Source organism: Rhinopithecus bieti, unplaced genomic scaffold (assembly GCF_001698545.2).
Source record: "Rhinopithecus bieti isolate Rb0 unplaced genomic scaffold, ASM169854v2 scaffold_9619, whole genome shotgun sequence".
NCBI classification, from domain to species: Eukaryota; Metazoa; Chordata; class Mammalia; order Primates; family Cercopithecidae; genus Rhinopithecus; species Rhinopithecus bieti.
In genome coordinates, this window is record NW_016806074.1 from 131,664 (window position 1) to 154,571 (window position 22,908).

General features: G+C 34.7%; 1 protein-coding gene across 1 annotated transcript in view; it reads right to left on the reverse strand.

Annotated features, from left to right (window-relative positions):
* Positions 1-22,908, reverse strand: part of PTPRQ (protein tyrosine phosphatase receptor type Q) — a 207,191-nt gene that overhangs the window by 39,758 nt on the left and 144,525 nt on the right. The window contains exons 24-29 of the mRNA XM_017874615.1: positions 21,787-21,853; positions 18,554-18,712; positions 17,713-17,935; positions 16,724-16,797; positions 6,066-6,165; positions 3,130-3,258 (exon numbers count right to left, since the gene is read on the reverse strand). Coding sequence (XP_017730104.1) covers positions 3,130-3,258; positions 6,066-6,165; positions 16,724-16,797; positions 17,713-17,935; positions 18,554-18,712; positions 21,787-21,853 — 752 coding nt within the window. The remainder of the gene's footprint in view (positions 1-3,129; positions 3,259-6,065; positions 6,166-16,723; positions 16,798-17,712; positions 17,936-18,553; positions 18,713-21,786; positions 21,854-22,908) is intronic.

The window sequence follows — 22,908 nt, forward strand, 5'->3', positions numbered from 1 at the left end:
GGTTTTACCATGTTGGGCCGGCTGGTCTCAAAATCCTGACCTCAGGCAATCCACCCACCTAGGCCTCCCAAAGTGCTGAGATTACAGGCATGAGCCACCACGCCCAGCCTATTAGTTGGGTAGATTTAAGAGAAATTATGGAAGTTCTTTCCTGCAGATAACAAAGACATGTGGTAGAAGTCTGCCAACAATTTAGGGAGCTAAATCAAACTTCTTGGTTCTCACTCCTAGAATCTACCATCAGTCTCTGATTGACTTTGAATGGATTTAGGTCTTCAAACACCTCAAAACAGGTGAAGAGCTTTAGAGCTTCACCAAATGACAGGACCCAGGTATATGTACATGCAGCTAATTATATTTGTTATTTTTTCCAGTCTTATTGTCTATTGTTTTAGTGACTTTATTAACATAAAAATGTTGCATAAATAGTAAAGCTGGACACAGATCTCTATACTGAAGAATTAATGCCCAAATCACTTAATTGTTACTTTAATACATTTCTGTAATAAGTCCAGCAAAGCATGTTATTATGTGCCATTAGAATTACAAACAACTGTGAATACCAGAATCACAACAAACAAGTGAAAAAGTGAAAAGCATGGAAACTAATATTTCCAATTTTGCTATTATTATGGGTAATATATACTAATTCTCTGTGTAACAAAATAAAAATTATCTGAAATATTATTTCACTTTTAAACCCTTTTACAAATAATACAATATGTAAATAAATAAACATAGAAGTGAAAAAATAAATAATGAAGAAGGAAGGTCAAATAAAGTAGACCCTGAATTACAAATAACCAATAGTAAACAATCTATACATTCATTGCCCACCTTTTCCATGATCTGAAACTTTTCTGTAGCTGCCATGACAGTCATTGCAAAAAAACAAAAACAAAAACAAAACAAAACAAAACAAAAAAACCTACTTTTTTTTTCCTTTTTTTGAGATGGCGTCTCACTCTGTCACCCAGACTGGAGTGCAGTGGTGCAATCTCAGCTCACTGCAACCTGCAGTTCCTGGTTCAAGCGATTCTTCTGCTTCAGCCTCCTGAATAGCTGGGACTACAGGCACGTGCCACCATGCTGGGCTAATTTTATATTTTTAATAGAGATGGGGTTTCACCATGCTAGCCAGGCTGGTTTCAATCTCCTGACCTCAGGTTATCCACCCTCCTCGGCCTCCCAAAGTGCTGGCATTACATGCGTGAGCTACTACACCCGGCCTTTTCTAATTTTTTATGATGGCTGTATTTAGCGTTCAGAAGTAGAGAAAGGGGCAAGCTGTGAAAATACATAGTGCTTAGGGGATTGAATCTCACCACAGTCTGCCTCGAATGTAACCTCGTTGATAAATAATACTTTCTCCAATATTGACTGTTGAAAAACATGACATAATAAACAGAAACAGTGCTTTTTCACTTTATTATATTTCCTGAAGATATACTTATTAAGGATTTTTTCAGGGGCTACTAAGTATTCTTTTAACAAAATGCAAATGCCTGCCAGTGTTGGGGAGGGGAGCGGTCTTAAAAGTTTACATTTTAGTATGAACAGATTCAACTGTATTGTTCAAATAGCTAAAATTAATTGCACTGAGAGATTTGAATTTTTTCCCTTATACATTTTCAGGTGTAGAATAAAGGGATGGGTCACACAGGCCTGAGGAAGGGCAAAAGGAACTGAGGATGGAGTGCAGGAAGGAGGCTAGGAGGATACCACTAAAATTCATTTGGCCCGTACGGAGAAAGGAGGAAAAACTTTCTTTGATGATGCAGAATGATTCCTTAAGGACTGAGACACAATCTAGTAGTAGCAGTGCTTGTGTTCCTATGATACGGTTTCACTTAGGTGAGTTACCCTGGGAATCTTTCATTGATTCTTTTTACATATTTGATATTTTATACATAATATTTCTTATATAGAAAACTATGTCTTAGATAGCTTACAATCATCTGACACTTAAATCTTTGGAGTACTATCCATCTGTGGATAGGACCACTGTATTAGAACATAAAGATCAACATCTGAATGTTTAAAAAGTCAGCTGTCATATCCAAGAAAACACATTTCCCTGCAATTTAGTGATAACACTGAATAACCTTCATTTTGTAGCATTTGGAAGGACTTTGCTTATCAGATGACACTTTCCTCTATAGCACGTATTAGATATTTTTAGAAATGTTGGCAATATACTTGCAAAGTCCATCTATTAGATAAAGACCAACTTTAATAAGTGACAACTACAAATGAATAATTCTTTTTGAGTCCAAGACCTTTGATGCCGTATTTTCAAAATTAATAATTTTTTAAATTTTAAGAGTTGAGCAAGTACTTGGTAACAATTACTTTGTGCTTATAAGCATTACATATTATTGAATCTTATAAAAATGCAAACTTGCTAAAATAGCCTGATGGTAGCTTTCATTAAGAATTTGATGAATTATCTTAATAGACAAGTTTTCATAATGTGCTAACATTTTGAATAATTGACAATGCCTTTAAAAGGATTTGTAATTGATTTTTCTTTAAAATTATGTACTTCACTATTTCCAATAGGTACCAGTGAAACATATTTAGTACATATGTTTTACTTTTCCTTCTGGAGGTAATTTTTTACTTTATATTAATTTTTAAATACAGAGACATTTAAAAATGATATCATATACAACTTAGACTTTTATGTACTTTTATATTGAAACAGTTATCAAAAGCTTTTATAAAATGGATATAAATAATATCAAGTAGTTATAAATTTAATTAATCTAACCTGTGATTGAAAATGTGGACACTTCCAGAAAAGTTTCATGTAAAAATCTATCATATGAAATGAATGATTAAACATAATGCCAAAGGTTTAATGTGGAAAAATATTTGTCTCAGGAAAATAATCCTGATTGAACATTATAGTCCGAAGTTCATATTTAACTCAAAATATAAGGAAGATTAAGTGATTCTCCGAACACCAGTGAGAAGTGTGTAGAAGACGGAGGTCACTCTTTGAAAGAAGATCTCTGTGACCTGTGTAAATTAGAGCCCCACAAACACTTCCAACAAGCATAGGTCAGAATAGGGTCATGGCTCCAGGCCCTCTGGACCACAGTTCGCCCACAGGAGTGTGCTCACCGCGTTAATCTCTCGTCCTTCAGTTCCAGGTCTGCCACTGTGATGAGCTGATCCAGCTTGAATTTAGTGTCAATAATTTCTGCATCCCGAGGAGAGTATGTGCCACCTTCTTTTTGCTTCTGTCGAATTCTAAAATACGTGGAGTAAAGTCCAAGAAGGGAGTTTCATAGAAAGTATATAAAATTAGGTTTAGTTTTCTTTTTAAGTAAAGACATTTAGTCAAATAATTTCTTTGTTAAAATCACCTCTCTGAATATGTTGCAAATTTATAGCTACTCGACTTCTTTTTCTTGTTTTAATTTCATAGAACCTATTCTACTTTCTTTTTTTTTTTCTAATAAGTTATTGGGATGAAGTTCCAAATTTAATAAGAATTAGTTGATGAAGCCCTGAGTCATTGGTACGTTTAAATATAGAGCCAAGAAGACTTATGCTGTGATCTTGTTTCTCTTCTCTCTAGCTATCTCATTGATTTGTCACATAAAGGAACTATGCCAAAGTGAAAATACTTCAATGCTATCAATACTAGTGCTAACAGATAATGCCCCATTATTTTCACACATGTTAAATATTTTTACATGCATGAAAATACTTAAAATTATTTTCAAATTATCTTATTGAATTTTATAAAAGTATTGTGAGTAGATATTATCTTTATAATCAGAAAATTTACGTTCAAAAATAAAAGTCACATGAATCTGAGCATCGAATCAGATTCTTTTCATCTTAAGCCCTTTACATGCTTATTTCTCCATGACACAGTATGGTATATTACAAAGTAATGTTTAGCTATTCTATCTTTCACATTTCAAATATTTAGTATTTATTAAGAGTTGGGTATCAAGGATGATATAGAAAGTATAAAACATGTGTTCTACCCTCAAGGACATTACAATTTAGCTGAGAGGCCAGATTTAAATGCAGAAAAAACATAAAAAGAGAAAAAAGATTCAAATTACAACTCATGAGACAGTGCCTGATTAGTTACATAAGTTATAGTTATTATTATTTAGAGGAGGTAAAGAAGCAGAATTTGACTTGGATGTTCCAGGATGAGAAGGAGGAGGAAGCACATTTCAGGTTGACTGAACAAAAGCAGAATGTATAAAAGCCCAAGGAATGTTCAGGTGAGAATAGATTCCTTTAGCTAGTGAGTAGGGAAGTTGTAGGGAATAAGGAGGACCATTTCCTGCTCACATAAGGAGTTCATCTTGTAGAGAAAGGAGAAGTCAGAGAAGATTTTACAACAGGGAAATTATATAAATGTGGCTAGTCCATACTCCTTAGGGACAAGGCCCATGTTTTACACAGTATAGCATTCAAAGTGCCTAGAATGATAAGTCTCTCGCTGTCTTCTGGCTAAATTTTCCCACAGTATATGGTATAGAGAAAATATCTTTTTCAAGAGCCTTTCAAATTATCTATTAAAATTATGCATTAAGAGAGTCTAGATGAACCATAATACATAGCATTTAGAATACAGAACTACACTCTTCAGTTGAAATAAAAATAGTCTGTTGAACTATTTAGGCAATTGGTAGAAAGTTTATTTTACAAATATAACATCACTTTAACTTGGCAATCTGCCTTATTAAGCTAGATTTTGAGGTCAAAAGTAAGATTTCCAATGAGGCCTTGTGAATAATAAGGGAATTAGAAAGCTGATGCTGAGAATGGAAAGATACACTTGGAAAATTCAACACAGGCATGTTCAGAAAGTAAGCCTGAGAAGAGGGTCTACCATATAAGGAAGTTGGACATTTTACAAGTGTTGTTCTAACTGTAAAAAAGATCTCTTTCTGTAAAAACTTTAATATTTAGATCTGATTGAGACATTTTAAATTAAACCTATCAGAGTTATAAATTACTTTAAAAGATGTAGATGGCCTGAAAGCTTCCGCTTTTGTGTTTTCACCTTGTTGTCTCACATCTCCAAACCTCCTCTTGTTTGCTGTGCTCTTTGATATTGGAGCTGGAACCTACATTTCTCCTTTGCCAGCCGACCGAATGTAAGCCTTTGTCAATAGAGGGCACTAGAGTGACCCTGAGAGGCAGTAGGAAGAGGAAAACACCGCCCTTGTGGACCCAGTCCTGCATTATTGTTATTCATTGCGAGAGCCCAGCAGCTCCCTTGGATGAGCTGTTGTTGCCTCTGAAGTGAATGTTCTGCCTATGCCATTGGTGAACGATTCACCTACACCATTCAGCAAGAATGGGATGCTTCTATTACCAATTCCAGCCTGCCTCCCATCTAATAATGATGGGTAGCTTCTAGGGAACAGATCCAGCCCCTTCCCTCTGTCATATTTCTTTGCTCACTGGTAGGTGATAGGTTGCATGTGCTCGCAGTAGCGATTTCATGTAAGTCTTGGGAGACAACTTCTTTCAGTTCTAGTTGTTTACTGTCCACTCTCCCTCAAGTTAAAGAGAGTAGATAGGTTCAATGTGCTCGCAGTAGCGATTTCACTCTCCCTCAAGTTAAAGAGAGTAGATAGGTTCCATGTGCTCGCAGTAGCGATTTCATATGAGTCTTGGGAGACAACTTCTTTCAGTTCTGGTTGTTTACTGTCCTCTCTCCCTCAAGTTAAAGAGAGTAGCTGCTTTGTTGTGCTTGCTACTTCTGGACTCTAAGATTTCTCTTTTACTCTCTTTAGTAGTTAGCCATTTCTGCTAGTTAACAGTTCTTTATATTAAATGTTTTCTGTTCAAATAGCAGGATTTCTTTCTTTTTATGGCAAGATTTAGTCAATCAACAATGCATACACACTTTAAAGTATCATATTGTACATGATAAATACATTTTTATCTGTCTATTAAAATATTAAAATAAAATATTTCCCATTCAAGTAATTGTTGTGGCTTCTGTCTCCTGATTGGACTATGACTGATATAATGCCCATAAAGCGTCCTGGAATATAAGTACAAATAAATCTTACCTTGCAAATGCAAAAGAAGCTGTTCCAAGGAGAATTATTGAAAGGATACACAAAGTGACAGAAAGAATGATCTCTACGGTTCTTTCTGAAAGTCCTTCCCCTGGAGAAGAGGGATAACATGATCATTAAATATTATTATGGAATCCTATCTTGGATCCCAAACTACCAGAAAGTATTATCTTGGCATAAGAAAACATTCTTTGCTGAAGAATACTAGTAAAACGTAGCAACTTGTTTGTTTTTAACTTTGGGGCTCTGTCCCGAGTCCTCTTGTTTTTTCTATCTAAACTCACTCCCAGTGTGAGCCCATCTAGTTTCACAGTTTTAATTTCATCTATGTGATGATGACTGCTTAGTTTTTATCTACCAGACTTCAGACTTATGTATCTAACTGCCTACCAGACATCTTTATTTTGAAGTATACTTAAAATGTTAAAATCGATATGTCCAAATTTGAATGCGTACACTTCCCTCCTTTCCCCTGTATCCTCCCACCTCTCAGTTGATGGACACTCCATTACTGTAGTTGCTAAGGCCAAAACCCTGGAGTCATCTTTGACTCTCTTTCATGGAATACATTCAAAACATGTGAGGAAATCCTGTAGGCTCTATCTTCAACATATTTGTACTTTTCACCAAAGAAACCATGTAACCTTGGAAAGACGGTAATTGCAAAGTAGGAGTAAGGAACAAAACCAATTCAAGACACGTCATAGTGCTAGAGATCTAGGAAGCTAACAAAAGGCTACTGATATAAAAGGAACAAATGATCCTCCTGAAGGGGCTCCTACTGGCCAAAGAGGGAAGAACTTAAGCCTTATATTGAATAAAAAGGGAAATTGATTGGAAATAAAAAATAATACAATTTAATAAAAGAAATAAAATAACAAAATACTGATTTTAAAAAACTTTTATCTTAGATTCAGAGGCCACTTGTGAATGTTTGTTATATAGATAAACTCGTGTCACAGGGGTTTGTTGCACAGATTATTTCATCACCCAGTTATCAATCCTAGTACTCAATAGTTAAAAAAAATACTAATTTGTAAACTCTGGCTACAACTAGACCATCTCCTTGGCCTAAATATTCTTGATTAATTTGTAATTGAAATGTATATATATGTATATTTTTCTGCCTTTCTTATCTGAACTGTATTTTATGACTTTTTAAAAATAGCCCTCGTTAAGGAGATAAAGCTCATTATTAGAAGAGAATTTTGTTGAATAACTGATAAAGGAGTGATAAAATTAGAAATAATCAGTATTTGTAAAGAAATAGTTGATTCAGGTAACAAACATAAATGTATTCTAAAATGATTAGGAGGAAAGTTAATGGGAAATTGGACATTTATAGCATGACAAAATATCGCTGTACAGATTATTTGCTGGTTATAAGAGGTCAAAACCAACTTTTCGATGGAGGATCATGCTGTTGCTGCCACCAAGCCTACTGATCAATTTTAGCATCACGTGTAACAATCAGATATTCTACACTTCCTGATGGAAGGTATTTTGATCTAGTCAGCAAGACCTATAAAGTACTTCTGACAGAAATGTTGCCTGTGAATACTCAAACCTTTAGTTCTTATTTCTAATTTATGAGAAAGTGGCAGAAAGAAAAAAATTAAAGGACATCAAGAGAAAACAAACAGACAGACCCAGAATATGGGACTTCCTATGTGACAACTGATCTGATTTCTTCAGTGAGTCTATGACATAGGGGGAAAAGAAAGGAGAAAAGAAGGCTCTTTAAAAAAAAATAGAAGAAACAGAACAATCAAAGATAATGTGCAAATTCTTACTTGGATCCTGATTCAAATAAATTAACTATAAAGAAAAAAACCAAAGGGTGATTTGAAAACGTATATACAAGTAGCTTAAATAATACTGATAACTTACTAAGTTTAACCACAGCAATATAATAAAAATGTACTTATTAGAGAAACATACTAAAGTATTTAGGAGGGGAATATGCATTCTGTGACCTACTTTACTTCAGAAATAAGTGAACAAATGCCTAAATAAAACAAATGTGGCAAAATGTTAATTATTATTAAATCTAGTTAGAAGGTATTTGTGGGTTCATAACACTATTTTTTCTACTTTTATGTATGTTCCATTCACTTTGCTCCACCTTTGCTGCTAATAGCCTGATCTAGGCCACCATCCTGTCTTGCATGAACTAAAAACTTAGCAAGTCTCCCTGTAGACACCTTTGTCCTTATTCCACCTATTTTCAATATATAAGCAAGGACAATCCTTTTAAAACATTATTTCTCTGCTTAAAATCCTCCTCATCTCTCACAGAGAAAAGCCCATATCCTTTCAGTGGCCTGTGTGATCTGGTCCCTCATTAACTGTCTGGTCCCCTGTTACCCCTCTGATTTCCCTTCCAGTCCCCGCCTTGCTTGCTCACTCCTAGGGAGCCAGATTAGCCTCCTTAATGATGAATAACACAAGGCCATTCTTGACACAGGGCTTTTGCAGCAGCTTCTTCCTCTGCCTGCAAAGGTGTATATCCCTTGTATATCTTTCTGGGTAGCCACTTCATTTCCTTTAAAGGTTTGCTGAAATATGTTCTCAATGACCATCTGTTATAGTGAATGCTGTACATGCTGAATACATGTGTTTCCCCCAAATTAATATGTTGAAGCCCAAATCCCCAGTGTGGCTGCATTTGGAGTAAGAAAGTAATTAAAGTTAAATGAGGTCATAGGGTGGGGCCCTGATCTGATAGGATTAGTAACTTATAAGAAGAGACACAGTTTGTTCTCTCTCTCTCTCTCTCTCTCACTTTCTCTCTCTCTTTCTCTGTGTGTGTGTGACTCACTCCTTTCTCCTCCTCCTCCCCCTACCATACTCTCTCTATCTCCATTCATGCACTAAGGAAGGGCCATGTGAGGACACTGTAAGAAGGCAACCATCTGGAAGCCCGAAAGAGAGCCCTCACCTGATACCAAATGGGCAGGAACCTTGCTCCTAGATTTCTAGCCTTCGGAACTGTGAGGAAATAAACTTCAATTGTTTAACACACCCCATGTATGACATCTTGTGATGGCAGATTGAGCAGACTAACACAGCACCCTATTTAAAATTGAAGGACACAACTCCCTGCATTTTCTGCCTCCCCTTGCACTCCTCCTTCCCTCTGTTCTACTTTTTTTCCTCCATAATTTTATCTTCTTTTAACATATAAATCACTTATTTATTTTTCTTACTGTTTATTCTCTGTCCTTCCCTCCAGAATGTAAGCCTCTTTGAGTACAGGGGTTTTTGTTTTATACAAAACTATTCCACGTTCTGAGAGATGTACTGTGCACATAGTAAATGTTCAATAAATATTTGCTAAATTTACTAATGAACAAATACATTGATTTTGAAAAACATTAAAAATGTTCGTGTTTGAAGATCAGGCATTGAACCAAATAAGAATATAAAAATTATTAATAATTTCTTTTAAGTACAACTACTAATTATAATTGTAATCAATTTTAAGTTACGTGATGATTTATAATTTTACTGCACAAAGTATTACAGTCAAGTGACAAAATAGGTTACCTATCTGTAAAATAGGCGAGTATTAATGCTTCATCTTTTTGTCCTGTATTGGTACTTATGAAATGTTACCAATATGAAAGAGTTCCTGTGGCTATCCTGTACGGTGGATTTGAATAAATACTGATTTTAAAACAGTTATCAGCACTTCATGGTCTGCTAGAATCTCCAGCTAAATTTTAAAAATGAGAAAGCAGCATGTATCATATAAAGTATTTTAGATACACTTTTTTATACATTAAACTACGAATGGTTTGATTTATGAATTTTCACATGGTGACTAATTGGATATGCTTGGGAAAGGAGGCATGAAGATGAACAAAGAATCCTCTTTATTAGGTAATAATGAATCACTGGGCCTTAGAACTCAGTGGGAAAAAAATGTTCTCATAGACCACACAAAAAATTTTTTTAGATTAGATTACCATTTCAAAGCACTGGCCAAATGAGGAAATGACATATAATATATTAATAAACAATATGTAATCCTTTGGGCACATGAATTACAAAAGTGTCACTAAGAGAGGACAAAATGTTCCCTGATTTTCAAGTACACTTTCTGATTCACTGTTATGCATGGACCCACAGAGCATTAACAGTACAGAATGATGTCACTTCTCTGAATCCTTTAATAGAAAATGGAATTCTTTTACTTAAAAATATAAACATGATTCTTTTTGTAATAGGCGCAAGTCATTTCTGACTAGACTTAAAATCCTGTGACAAATCACATTAAACTGTTCTGTTTACATAATAAATTGTACCACTATAATTTGGCAAATCATAATTCTAAAGCACTAATTTTTCATAAGTATTATCTTCTGACTAAAGTTATCATTATTTAAATTCAGCATATGTATCCAACTTTTAAAGTCCATTTTTAAGCCTATTCTCTAAGGAGAAGCTTGAATTCAATGAGATGTAAAGCTTATAGTACAATGCCTGGCTCAATACAAAGGTGCACATAAAATGGAAAATCTTTTCTTCCTTCTTTCTCCTTCTCCTTTTCCTTCTCCTCCTCCTCCTCCCCCTCCTTCTTCTTTATTATTATTATTATTAGAAAAAATGAGTTCTTATAACAGGACTAAAGTATAAGGAGCTCATCTTCTCTGACCCAGTGCTAGTCACATAGGATATTCAAACACAAGGCAAATAATTTACTAAAAGCTACTCAATTTCATGATTCAAGAAATAGAGTTAGATAGGAGGAATAAATGACAAGTGCTTGAGGTGATGGATTTGTTAATTAACTTGATTCAATAATCGCACATGGTATACATATATCATGGCATCACTCTGTTCCCCATAAATACATACATGTGTAATCTGTCAATATTCAATAAAATTTTAAACATATAGATTAAAACACCCTATAGGAATGAACATCATTTTCATCCATACAGACAGGAAAAAATTTAAAAGTAGCTAATAAAGGGTTTGCTAGGGTGTGAGAAAAGTCACATTATTCAGTGTTAAAAAAATAAAAATAAAACATATCTTTGCACACAAAAACAACACATGCTTACCTGTGAACGCTAACCTCAAGAGCCAAGACAAAGTGTGAGAAAAGAGAGCAGCTAGAAATAATTAAAAATATCAAGAGGAGAAAATGGTAAGCAAAGATAGGCTGTGGGAGCAGAAACATCACCCATGGTAATGAACTGGGGGCTACTTGGGGACTTAGTGATTTGCAGATAGTGTGTGCAATGGTTACAAGTACAGCACTGACTGGGGTCACGCTGCCTGGGTCTGAAAGCAGGTTCCACCACCACCTTTGGGATGGTTAAAAACCTTGGTGAAGTTACTAAAAAACATAATGCTTCAAATTTCTTACCTAGAAATTGGCGATATGTAAATAGGAGGTCTTGTTACAGAGTTGCAGTGAAGATGGATGAGTTTATATGGAAAATCGCTTAACGACATGGTACATAAACAATGACAGGTACCTTTATTAAACATTTCATATTCATCCATTTTATTCATCTGGCTTAATCTCCTCATTAGCTTCTGAAGTGGGTATTAGTGTTCTCATTTTAGAAATAAGATTTCAGAACTTAAAAATAATTTGTTAAGTAACTAACCCACAATCTCATAAATTCAATATATAAACTAAGCCTGCCTGAAATATGTCTGTCTTGACTGCAGAGTCTGTGAGGTTCACTACCAGATTACCACTGTCTCGTTAACAAAATACAACCTTCCTCTGTTCCTCTGGTGACTTTAGGGAAGTAATCCCTTGGATGCAAAAGATACATAGCAACTCCCTATTTCTGAATCTAAGTGAGCACATTGGAACTTTTCATTGTTAGCATAGTAATTAAATGAGAACTGTTATGACAAAAGAAAACAATCACAGAGTGCCTTTGCCATGGGGTTTAAGGTTTCATCATGTTCAGCTTTAATGAGAGCCCTGTAAGGTACAGAAACGGGTGTCTGGTTTTCAAATCACAGGATTCCTCTATAATTAAACCTTGTAATCAAAACATTGTCTACAAGCACTTTCCATAAACTAATGTGCCTCGGGAAGATTTTCTCAAAAACTTTAAAAGGGTTTTTTTTTGTGAATTTTGATAATAAAAATGCCAGTACTCAATGTTGAGTAAAAACGAAATCAAGTAAGTTTCAAGTATTTATTTAGGATTAAAATAATGCATACGTTATCTTCCCTGTTTATCCCTTCAGGCCGGAAAGGTTTCCCTAAATGCAAACTGCTCTTCCACAGTCTTGTACTTATCCATCCAGTGAAGCTCTACCTGGCCCCCTCTCACTTGTACTTTCGTTAGCCCCTTTCACTAAACTTAAACATTTTTAAGATTATCAGTCTATGGTGATTCTTTTGCCCCTAATTTTAAACTCCAAATAATAATGTCTCTGAGAGGCATAATTACCATTACAATGGTCTGTGGAAACAGAGCCTTGCAAAAGCTCTTAAATCCTAAAGTTTCAACAGACAGGCAACTCGGCTTAGTGCTCACTGCCTGCGGTGTGCAAAATACCAGTGAATGAATGCTTATCCCCTGGTGGGTGGATGACCTTGATGGGACCTAGACTTCTCTCTCTGTAGTCTGGGATTACATGCACACATATGTCTTGAGCAGGCTTGCTAGGAATGTTTGAGTTCCTAACCGGCTGCAAATGATTCATATATCCCAACACATGACATATTTGAGAGAAAAAAGGACTCAATTACCCTTTCTCATCTTCTGATGACACCAGGGGTATTATATGAATGCACTTTATTATTTGCCTGTCTTCATTCTCACAACCATGAAACCATTCTTGCCACTGACCTTTGGAGAACTGATAAACTTTGTTTTCTCTTTGAGTTCTTCTAGAGATTCTTCCCTTGCAAAGTTCTTGTACTAAGAACTCTTTCGGATCTGTGGCGAGCTTGTCCAACTCGCAGCTCATGGGCTGCATTTGGCCCAGGACAACTTTGGATGTGGGCCAACAGAAATTCTAAAACTTTCTTTAAACATTAAGATATGGTTGTACAATTTTTTTTTTTTTTTTGGTTCATCAGCTATTGTTAATGTTGATGTATTTTATATGTAGCCCAAGACAATTCTTCTTCTTCCAACATGGCCCAAAAGCCAAAAGATTGGACACTCCTGATCTACAGCCTTCTATTAATGTCAAATGGACTAGGACCACTTCTAGGGGATGTTCTTTGTTGCTTGACCCATCAAAGTGACTCTAATCTCCATAGAACCATGGCACTCAATAGTCTGGTAGAAAGCAAATATGACAACAGTAATTGATGGTGTTAAATCCATTAACTAGAGAAATGGCTGGGCTACTTTGCTAGTCATTGAGGAATTCTGCTCCAGTGGTGCATTCTCATTTCACCACAACTAACAATTACAAACCAAGGAAGTTCCTCTGTTTCCACTTGTCACTCACTGTCTTACTCGCTATAAATGACTATCTAAATAGCAGAACTCCATGTAGTCAATCCAGAATAAGCATTATAGGGCAAAGGCCAATTAACAAAGCTGCTGTATCTCAGGAGAGAGTCCCTGGAAGATCACTCTAAGGAGCAACCTATAAGACTGTCATTATGCCACTGGTCTACAAATAATATACTGAACTCCAAGTAATCTGATAATAGATACATAGGACCCTTCCTTTTCACTATCCCCCAGCAGCCCAATGCCTTTCTATGTATTGTGTCCAGTCTACGTTTCACCAGTCCCTCTTTCCCTAGTCTTGGTAGGATCCTGTGCTCTGTCCTTTATTACACATCTTTTACTCACTGTAGACTCCTTCTGTTACCAGAGCACAACAAGATTCATACCTAGATGATTGGGGTGGCAGTGGATATAATTCCAAAGAAGGAATCAGAAACCTGACTGTGTATTTCTGCTACATTCCAGGATTAACGGTTGTATTCCACCATCTTGACTGTGAGTGGAAAGAAGAAAGAGAAGACTATTACTGAGGAGCTCCTTGAGATTACCTGTAGTGCTGGATAAGGCCATCATTGGGCAGAGAGAAGCCATTTAGCAGAATCTAAGGAATCACGCTACTATGTACTGTGGTTCCTGATCCTTGGGGCTTCCCCCTTTTATGGCTTTTCTTTCTTATTTCTATTACCCTGAATGTCTAAACTTTGCCTCTCAGATAACTGACTGGACATATTGCCTTCCCATGAATAATCTGTATGAAACCAGTAAGCTGATGAAAGAGAACATCATACAACACAGCAAGGCTAGCTCCTTTCAGCACTGCTCCTATAAAATATTATCTCCTAAGACACATGAGTTATCTATCTTGTCTAGGTCTTTTACCTTCCACTGGCAAATGCACCAGGATCACTACTTAGCTGGAGTAATGACTTCTGAATGCTGTAACCTATAGGAAATTACGTTGATGACAAGAAGACATTTATTTTACTGTGGTGGCATCAGAGTGTGATAGACTCAACTATCAAACGAAGAAACACTTGATACAATTTCAAAACCACAAGACTAATCAGCTAGCTTTAAAATGATGAAATTATTTGGTAAAAAAGCATTTTAGCCAAAGAAATTTATTTGTTATTTCTCTACAGACATCTATGTAGCAAACTACATGCCCCTTCTTTATTTCTTCAAGATGAAAAGTTTCCTTGACTATATGTAGAGGCTGCGGAGGCTGGCTTTTTGTACAATTAATATTTCCATAACCTGATGAGAATTTCTGGCTAAAAATGTTGGAACAATCTGTCTTTCTCCAGTCATAGCTCTCACTGAAGTCTATTAGCAGTTCAAGATACGCTGAGCAACAGCTCTCCAGATTCTAAGCAACACACAAAGTACTACATTCTCAAGTGTTGCCCCAGAAATACCCTGTTCACACAGTTCTTTAAGGTATTACAGACAAATAAATTGGAGCTTTAGAGGGCCTGGTACAAATGATGTAGAATATTGTGATCCTCTCAGTGAAATGCTAGAGAAATAATTTCTCCTAAATAAAAATACTTCTGAAATATGTTATTATAATCTACCCCAAAAAGCTATTAAACTTAAAAAATTTACGAACTATAAAATATTAATATCTTTATATATGCTGTTTAATGCAAAACTTCAATAACTCCTCAAGGATGATACTCTTATCAATATTTTCCCAACAAAGGAAACTCAGATTTATAGAAATTAAATTATTTTCTCAAGTGACAGAGTCAAGATTTGAACGCAGGTCTAAATCCCGTATTTGTAACGTAGTGTTATGAAATCCTGCTCTGTAATGTTGGAATCCTGGCCTAGCCTCTTAAATACTGAAAGAATCTGGGCGTTGGTTTCCTCATCTGTAAAACGGAGTCAATATTAGGGCTTAAGTCAGAGTTTCTCATCCTCAGGAGCACTGATATTATGGGCTGTTCTGTGCATTGTGGAAATTTAGCAGCATTCCTAATCTTTGCCCACTAGATGCCAGTAGCATGCACCACCATCACTATCATTCTGTTATGGCAACCAAGAATGGTTCCAGACATTGCCAAATATCTCCTGGGTTATAAAACCACTGAGAAGCACTGACCTAACTTAAAGGATAGTTGAGATAAGTTCACCAGTTAATATGTGCAAAGAGCTAGAAGGGTGTCAGGCACAGAATGTTTAATGTGAGACAGGACTATGGCAATGGTGATAATGAGATGATGATTTTATATATATATATATATGACTAAACTGTATTCCTGTGTTACGTAAGCTTGATTTAGATGAGTATAAGTGAAAGAAACTCATGAAAGAGTTGTTTAAAATAAATATTTTACAAAGGACTTGTAAGAGTATAGTTTTCAGGGTTATTTAAGGAAATTGTCCACAAGCACATATAGGTAAAAATGCTTTATATTTAAGATTGTATATTAAAAGAACCAAACAAATATTTATTTGGTATAATGTTAGTAATCTCAGCATAGAACCAATACCCTAACAAAACCAATGTCCAGATAAGAATGTATGGAACATCCACCTTTTAAAGGAAGATTACAAATACTTTCAGATTTTCTTCATCCAGTCTGTCATTAATGAGCATTTAGGTTGATTCCATGTCTTTGCTATTGTGAACAGTGCTGCAGTGAACATTCGTGCGCAGGTGTCTTGGTACATATACACCGTGGAGTATTATGCAGCCATAAAAAGAACAAGATCATGTCTTTTGTGGGAACATGGATTGAGCTAGAGGCTATAATCCTTACAAACTAATGCAGGAACACAAAACCAGATACCATACATTATCACTTATAAGTGGGAGCTAAATGATAAGAACTTAAGAACACAAAGAAGGAAATAACAGACACTGGGGTCTACCTGAGGCTGGAGGGTGAGGAGGGAGAACAGCAGAAAAGATAACTATTGGGTGCTGGGCTTAATACCTGGGTGATGTAATAATATGTACAGAAAACCCCCATGACACATGTTTATGTAACAAACCTTCACAGGTACTCCTAAACCTAAAATAAAAAATTTTAAAAACCCACAAATATTATTAGAGAGGCTAATTAACATTTAAATGAGTGTGTATTTAAGAATATCTAGACATGGATTAATCATTTACTAATAAATGTTCCAACTTTGATAAATATATTGAGATTATAAATTAAACTTCAAAATATGTCTTACCTAAAGTCTTAACAGGGTCAGAATAATCAGAGTCAGTAAATTGTCCCATAACATTTGTAGCTCTAAATTTAAATCTATAAAATAAAAAAAGAAAATCAACACTTTACATATCATGTGATTTTCCTAGGAATAACTCAAGAAATAATTATAAAACTATATATTTTATTCAAAAGAAAATGAATTTACAAGATGAAAATTTGGAATGGAATCATCATCAGGAGAAATACATGCTATATTTATATGAGACAAATAATTATCTCGTACTTTGACCCAGTGAATTTGTTGAGGCAGGGGCTAAAAATTAGGTAAACTAGTGAACAGTTAGCAGTTTAAACAACTGAAGCAGATCACCTCCTTGATGGATTTGTTTAGATGGAATGATCTGATATCTGTGAAGGGTGTTCCACTAACATAATTTATAAATAAAAGGCATAACTGCTATACCTCAATCACTTTAGCAAATGCTAGTGAATCAGATTAGAATGATGACATTAAAGGCAGTATTAAATATTTCTATCACTAATTCAGATGTTTGATGAGATAAAAAGTAGAGAGTTATTGTTATGAGTGACATAAAGGGAAACCACTGTTAAATCAAAGGATAGGATAGTGTTTCAAAAATCCTGTACATCAGCATGCATGGCAAAATAATAAGTGAAAAACACATTAGTCACATTGTCCTCTACAGAAAGAATCAAATTCTCCTATACACCTATGTTCTCCAGTAGTACATTTTTCACAATGTCCTTATGTAACTTATCAAATCACAATTACTCTTAGGGTTGCCTGCTTCCCCTATAATACTGTATGTTTATGGAATGTAAGAATAATTTTTGGTTTATCTTCCTATTCCTAGTGCTGGAAAAAATCAGGTCACTATACATGGTGGGCATCCAGTGCTTATTGGAAAGATGAAAGGACAGGCGGATGGATGAAAGTTACTAACTAGCTTGCTAACAGAATGCATGGTAGATATAACCTATACTTACAAGTATTGCCTTTTTGGTTTCAGTGGTCCATTGCAAATTTTGTCTTCATTGCCGGGAATCATGCAGGCATTATCAGCACCTATGATGTAGATTTCTTCATTGCCACTAAACTTTGTCTTTCCTTCTGTACATGGAGGGTTAGGGAAGCCTTCATTTGTGAAATATGGTCTTGCTTTATTAAAATATGCATCATACCACTTTGTTACATTTCCGTCATGCTGAGCTATTTTCAGAAATAAAGAGAATAATAATTACAAGTAACATATGAATACATTTTACATTTATAAATAGTGTTTTATAATTTCATAAGGGGAATCTGGATGCAACATCAGTCACCAGAGATGATTCAAGTGATCCACCTTGATAGGCAGGTAACCCTGTTCTTCTCTGTTACATGTGAATCTACAGGAATTGTTATAAAGGATGATTTATCAGGTAGAAAAAGAACATCCCTCAATCAAGAGTAACTAACTTGTTCACACCTCCAAAGAAACTATCAAGATTCCATCTTACCAAAATCAAAACATGTTTATCTACTAGTATATGGAATTAATAAATCACATATTTTAACTGTGCCTTTCCTTGCTAGGTAAATAAGAATAAACAAATAATTGGTATAAATAAATGACATTTATAAAAGTTTTATAAATAAAATAAATAAATGATTTATTTATTTACTTACAAAGAAATGATTGGTATCACTAACAACAATATTGACAATCTAGTAATCTCAAGAGGTGTGTGATAACTGGCAGTCAATCTTAATTTGAACTACATTCTTTTTAGCACTCGGCAATTTACACTCCACAATTTAAAAAGACGAACTGACATTTGATGATACCTCCTGTTTCTGTCACAAGCACTTGTACATTTTTTATTGGTCCATGATCATCACTGTAATAACATATTGGCATTCTGATTGTAATTGTTGTTGAAGTCACAAGCAGTTTTCCTGTGGCATCATAAATAGGGGTTGGTTTGGTTTTTGGTCGTGCTGGAGCTATAAACAAAGAAGAAATATCGCTACAATTGATGTTTTTGCTTCATCAGTAAAAGAAAAAACCTTTCTCTTTCATGCAGATAATTTACCGATAAAGTGATGACAAATATAAATAACAAATTATAGAGAGTTGTGCTTGGAGAGAGCAGACATTTAGCAATTATTATCTCCTGAAAGCATAATTATGTATTTGAGACTTTCCTGAGATAATAGAGCCCAGATGTGATTTTCAGGCACCTGACTCCTCTTTGCATATTAAAAATTCAATTTATATATGCTCTCACTCATATATATTTTTTATAAATGCATAAGCATATTTACTTTTTACTATAATTTTAGTGTAGTTTCTTTTGCTTCTTTTAGCTGGTTCACTAATTTCTGTTCTAGTCATACCAGCACTCCTCCCACAGTTAATCCATGCTAAACATCTAGCTGATAGTTTCCCATATTTTCTTCCATGTTCACATAATCATATAAAAATAGATAAATAGTCCTGCACAACACACTCTTCTCACTGTTTGCTTTTTCTAATGGGGCTCTAGTATGTATTATAATTATCCCTCATACTGCTTTTTTGCTTAAATATAACTTGGTTAAGTGTTTCCAAGTGACCAGGTATAGCGCTAACTCATTCTTCTTAACAACTATTATTACATATCATGGTGTCGCTGCATCATATTTATTCAACCGTTCATCTGGTGATAGGAATTCACTTTTCCTCCAGTTTTTAAACATGTGCTACAATAATTAGCCTTGTTTTACAATGAGCTTTATTTACTTATCCTTTTGTTTCTATGAACTAGATTTCTAAGAGAAGAATTTCTACAGCAAAAGATATATGTACTTTTAATCTTAACAGATTACCAGAATAACTTCTAGAAGAGCCATGATAATTCATAAATTATCATCAATGCATACAAATATCTCCAAACTATATGTATAGAAGCTCTGCTTGTTTCATTTGGTCTTATAGTTCTCTCTCTCTCTCTCTCTCTCTGTGTGTGTGTGTGTGTGTGTGTGTGTGTGTAGTGCTTGAGCATCAGTAAGTTACTTAACCAAATTTCAATTTCCATATTTTTTAAGAATCTTTTTTTTTTAAACTTCTCAATAATCCCACAGGATTAGCAATATTGTTTTCATTTTGTAGATAGGGAAAAGAGCTTATGTCACATAGTTATCAAAGACAAATACCAACATTTGAATCAAATTTTTTGACTGGGTTCTACAGTTCACTCTTTTTTGAACATCAGATTCAAATGCAAATTTCTTACTCAATGTATCAATTTGGGTACTAAGAGAAATAAAGGCTAAAATGGGACTGGATGTGTAAGAGGTTTCTTGGGGGAATTATCTGTGAAGAATTAAGGGACAGAGGGAAGGAGTAAGTGCCACAGATCGCAGGTATGACACCTGTAAAAGGGAAGATGAAAGGCAGGATTCAGTAGGAAGAAGCTCAGGTTTCAGGTAGCTCTGAGACTCTCAGCCAGGTCACTGGGGAGTACCCAGGCAAAGATTTCCAGTTAGAGGAATCCAGCATTGGACATTACTATATGACTTCATATTATCTGTCAAATGCAAATTTCATGAAACTACTACCAATGGAATATTCCACATCGTTAATAAAATAATGTGTATTAGTAGACTATGTTCATATATCTTCTCCAGACTAGAAGTCATAAGTCTCCCTGCCTTAGGTAAGGAGCAAAAGTCAAGATTAACCAACCTGGCACAGGGATGGAAAAGCATCCGAAATGGGAAGTTTTACTAAAGCATAAAAGTGATGCATGTATTGCTATCTGCATACCTACATGCCTGCCAGTGAACAACAAAGAGAAATTAAGAACGTACGACTCATGCTATTCTTTGTGAAGCCATTTTGTGAAATAACTGATGTTTTCAAAGACCTTGTGCATTTGTACATCTTCCAAAGTACATAATTTATCAATTTAAATCAAACACTTATAAAGAGCATCACAATTATATAAATAATCCATTGATAAAAAGATAAAATTTATCAGTTTCATCTAACACAGAATATTTTTTACTCTTAATAGTACAAGTTTCCAGGCAGGGGTCTTAAGGGTTTCTTCAGATTCTCTTTTAATCTTCACAATGAACTTTGAGATAGGAACTAGTATTATCTCCATTTTGCAGGCCTATAGAGGTTAAGAAACTTTTTCAAATTCAAACAGATATCAAGTGGCTAATCCATGATTCAATTCAGCAGTTTGACCCTAAACCCAGCCTAATGCTGTCACTTTTAATCATGGTGCTCTGCTGTATTTGCCAAAGACTGAAAAAAGTTACTTTTTGCTTTAGAAAGAGACATATCAGGTAGAATTCTACTAAAAGTTCATCCACTTCAGTTTTAAAACCTCCCTGAAGGTTTTATTACACATTTTAGAGAGATGGCATAATTATTACCTGCTGGTTTTCACTCTCAGGAAGAAAGGGCACCGTGATCATTTGAATGGCTCTAAATTCCGCTTAATCATCTTTTTTGGGTTTCATGTTTTTTGTTTTTTTTTTTGAAAGGGGGACCCAATTTTTAGTTATATTTTCTATAAAAGATACTTGCCAGAATCATGAACTGATAGACTTACTTTACAGTCAGAATCATAAACCAACTACATGGTAGTTCAAAAAACACTATTTGATTAACTGAAAGAATCTCACTTCCAAAATAAAAATCAGTGAAACAATATGATAATCTAATTAGACCTAGTCAAAGTCTAATGTTAGGCAACTTAAACACACTTTCTTTTCAATAGATAACATTTAAAGAAACATAAAATAACAGACAACATTTGTCTTTAAAAATTTAAACTGAGAAACATAAAATATATTAAAGAAATATAAAATAAAGACATTCTCTTTATTTAACATGGCAATTCACATCATTATTTAAACATTTTTAACTATAGCTTTAATAGCCACATATTACTACTTAATATATGCTTAACATATGCATATTTATCACTTAAAGACTTGTCTACATCCTTATTTCAAGTATGGAATTTAAATTATAATCACTGATGAATAGCATTTCATAGGAAGGTAGCTCATGTATGTACCTTTGATATCCATGGTTATTCTCATCGGAACCTTTGGACCTGCACCAGCACTATTGACTGCGTAAATCTAAAACAAAGAAACATTTGTTACTATTTTCAAGTTATTGCTTATGTATGTATTTATATACATATAACTGATTACAGTTACATGTAATTTTAAATGATTCTTTAAAAAACAACTACATGCAGTCTATTAATTATATTTTCTTGCACTTGAATATAATATGTGTAGGAAGAACATTAACAATGGACTACGTCTTAAAATTGATGTTCTGGTACTAAACGCTGAGAACAAAGGCTGAGTGATCTAAACAGCCCTATCACTGAGACCTGGACAGACTGTGGTTTTAATGTGAACATAGGAAGAACAGAGCACTACAGCCACTAGATCTATGCTCTCCTGTCATCTACTCTAACATCTGTTCCTTCTCTCTGTAGCTAGGTAACTCTGGCCTCCTTTAAATCCATATTCAAGATCCTCTTTTTTTCCCTCTCTGAGATGAAATCCTATTCCTTCAGCGTCCCAGTTTTCCTGTATTAAATCATTCCCCTGAAAGATGGCCTTTATGCCCTTCTTCACCCCTGCCCCAAAGTATCTGACGCTATAACCTGCATACTGCAGCATATGCACATAAAACATTTGTTTGTATACACAGAGGGTGATTTACACAAACGAAATCCTTTCAATCAACTTTGTGCTAAGGAAGCTGTAGACACAGAATCTTATTTTCTTCACTTTATCTTGCTATATTAAACAAAGACTATGTTCTTGGCTTATTTCATCGTACTTGATAAACCCAATTCAGTATATAAAATGTTTACGGGAATTACTTAATTTGTTTTATACATTAGTGGCCCACCCTTCCACACTCTAGATACTTTTAAAATGTTTTTATTGAATTAATATTATAATATACATGATATGGTAGATATGATAAATAAAACAAGACCATAAAATGTGGCTTAAAAATGCCTAGAGAAAATATTTGTTTGTAAATTCAAAAAATATATATAAAAATAAAAAACATATGTTATAGTATGGTCCGTTATTTGTATTTCTTTATGGTAGAATCTAACATTTAAGTGAAATAATAAGTGAAAAGTTTGGGCAGTGCCTCTGAA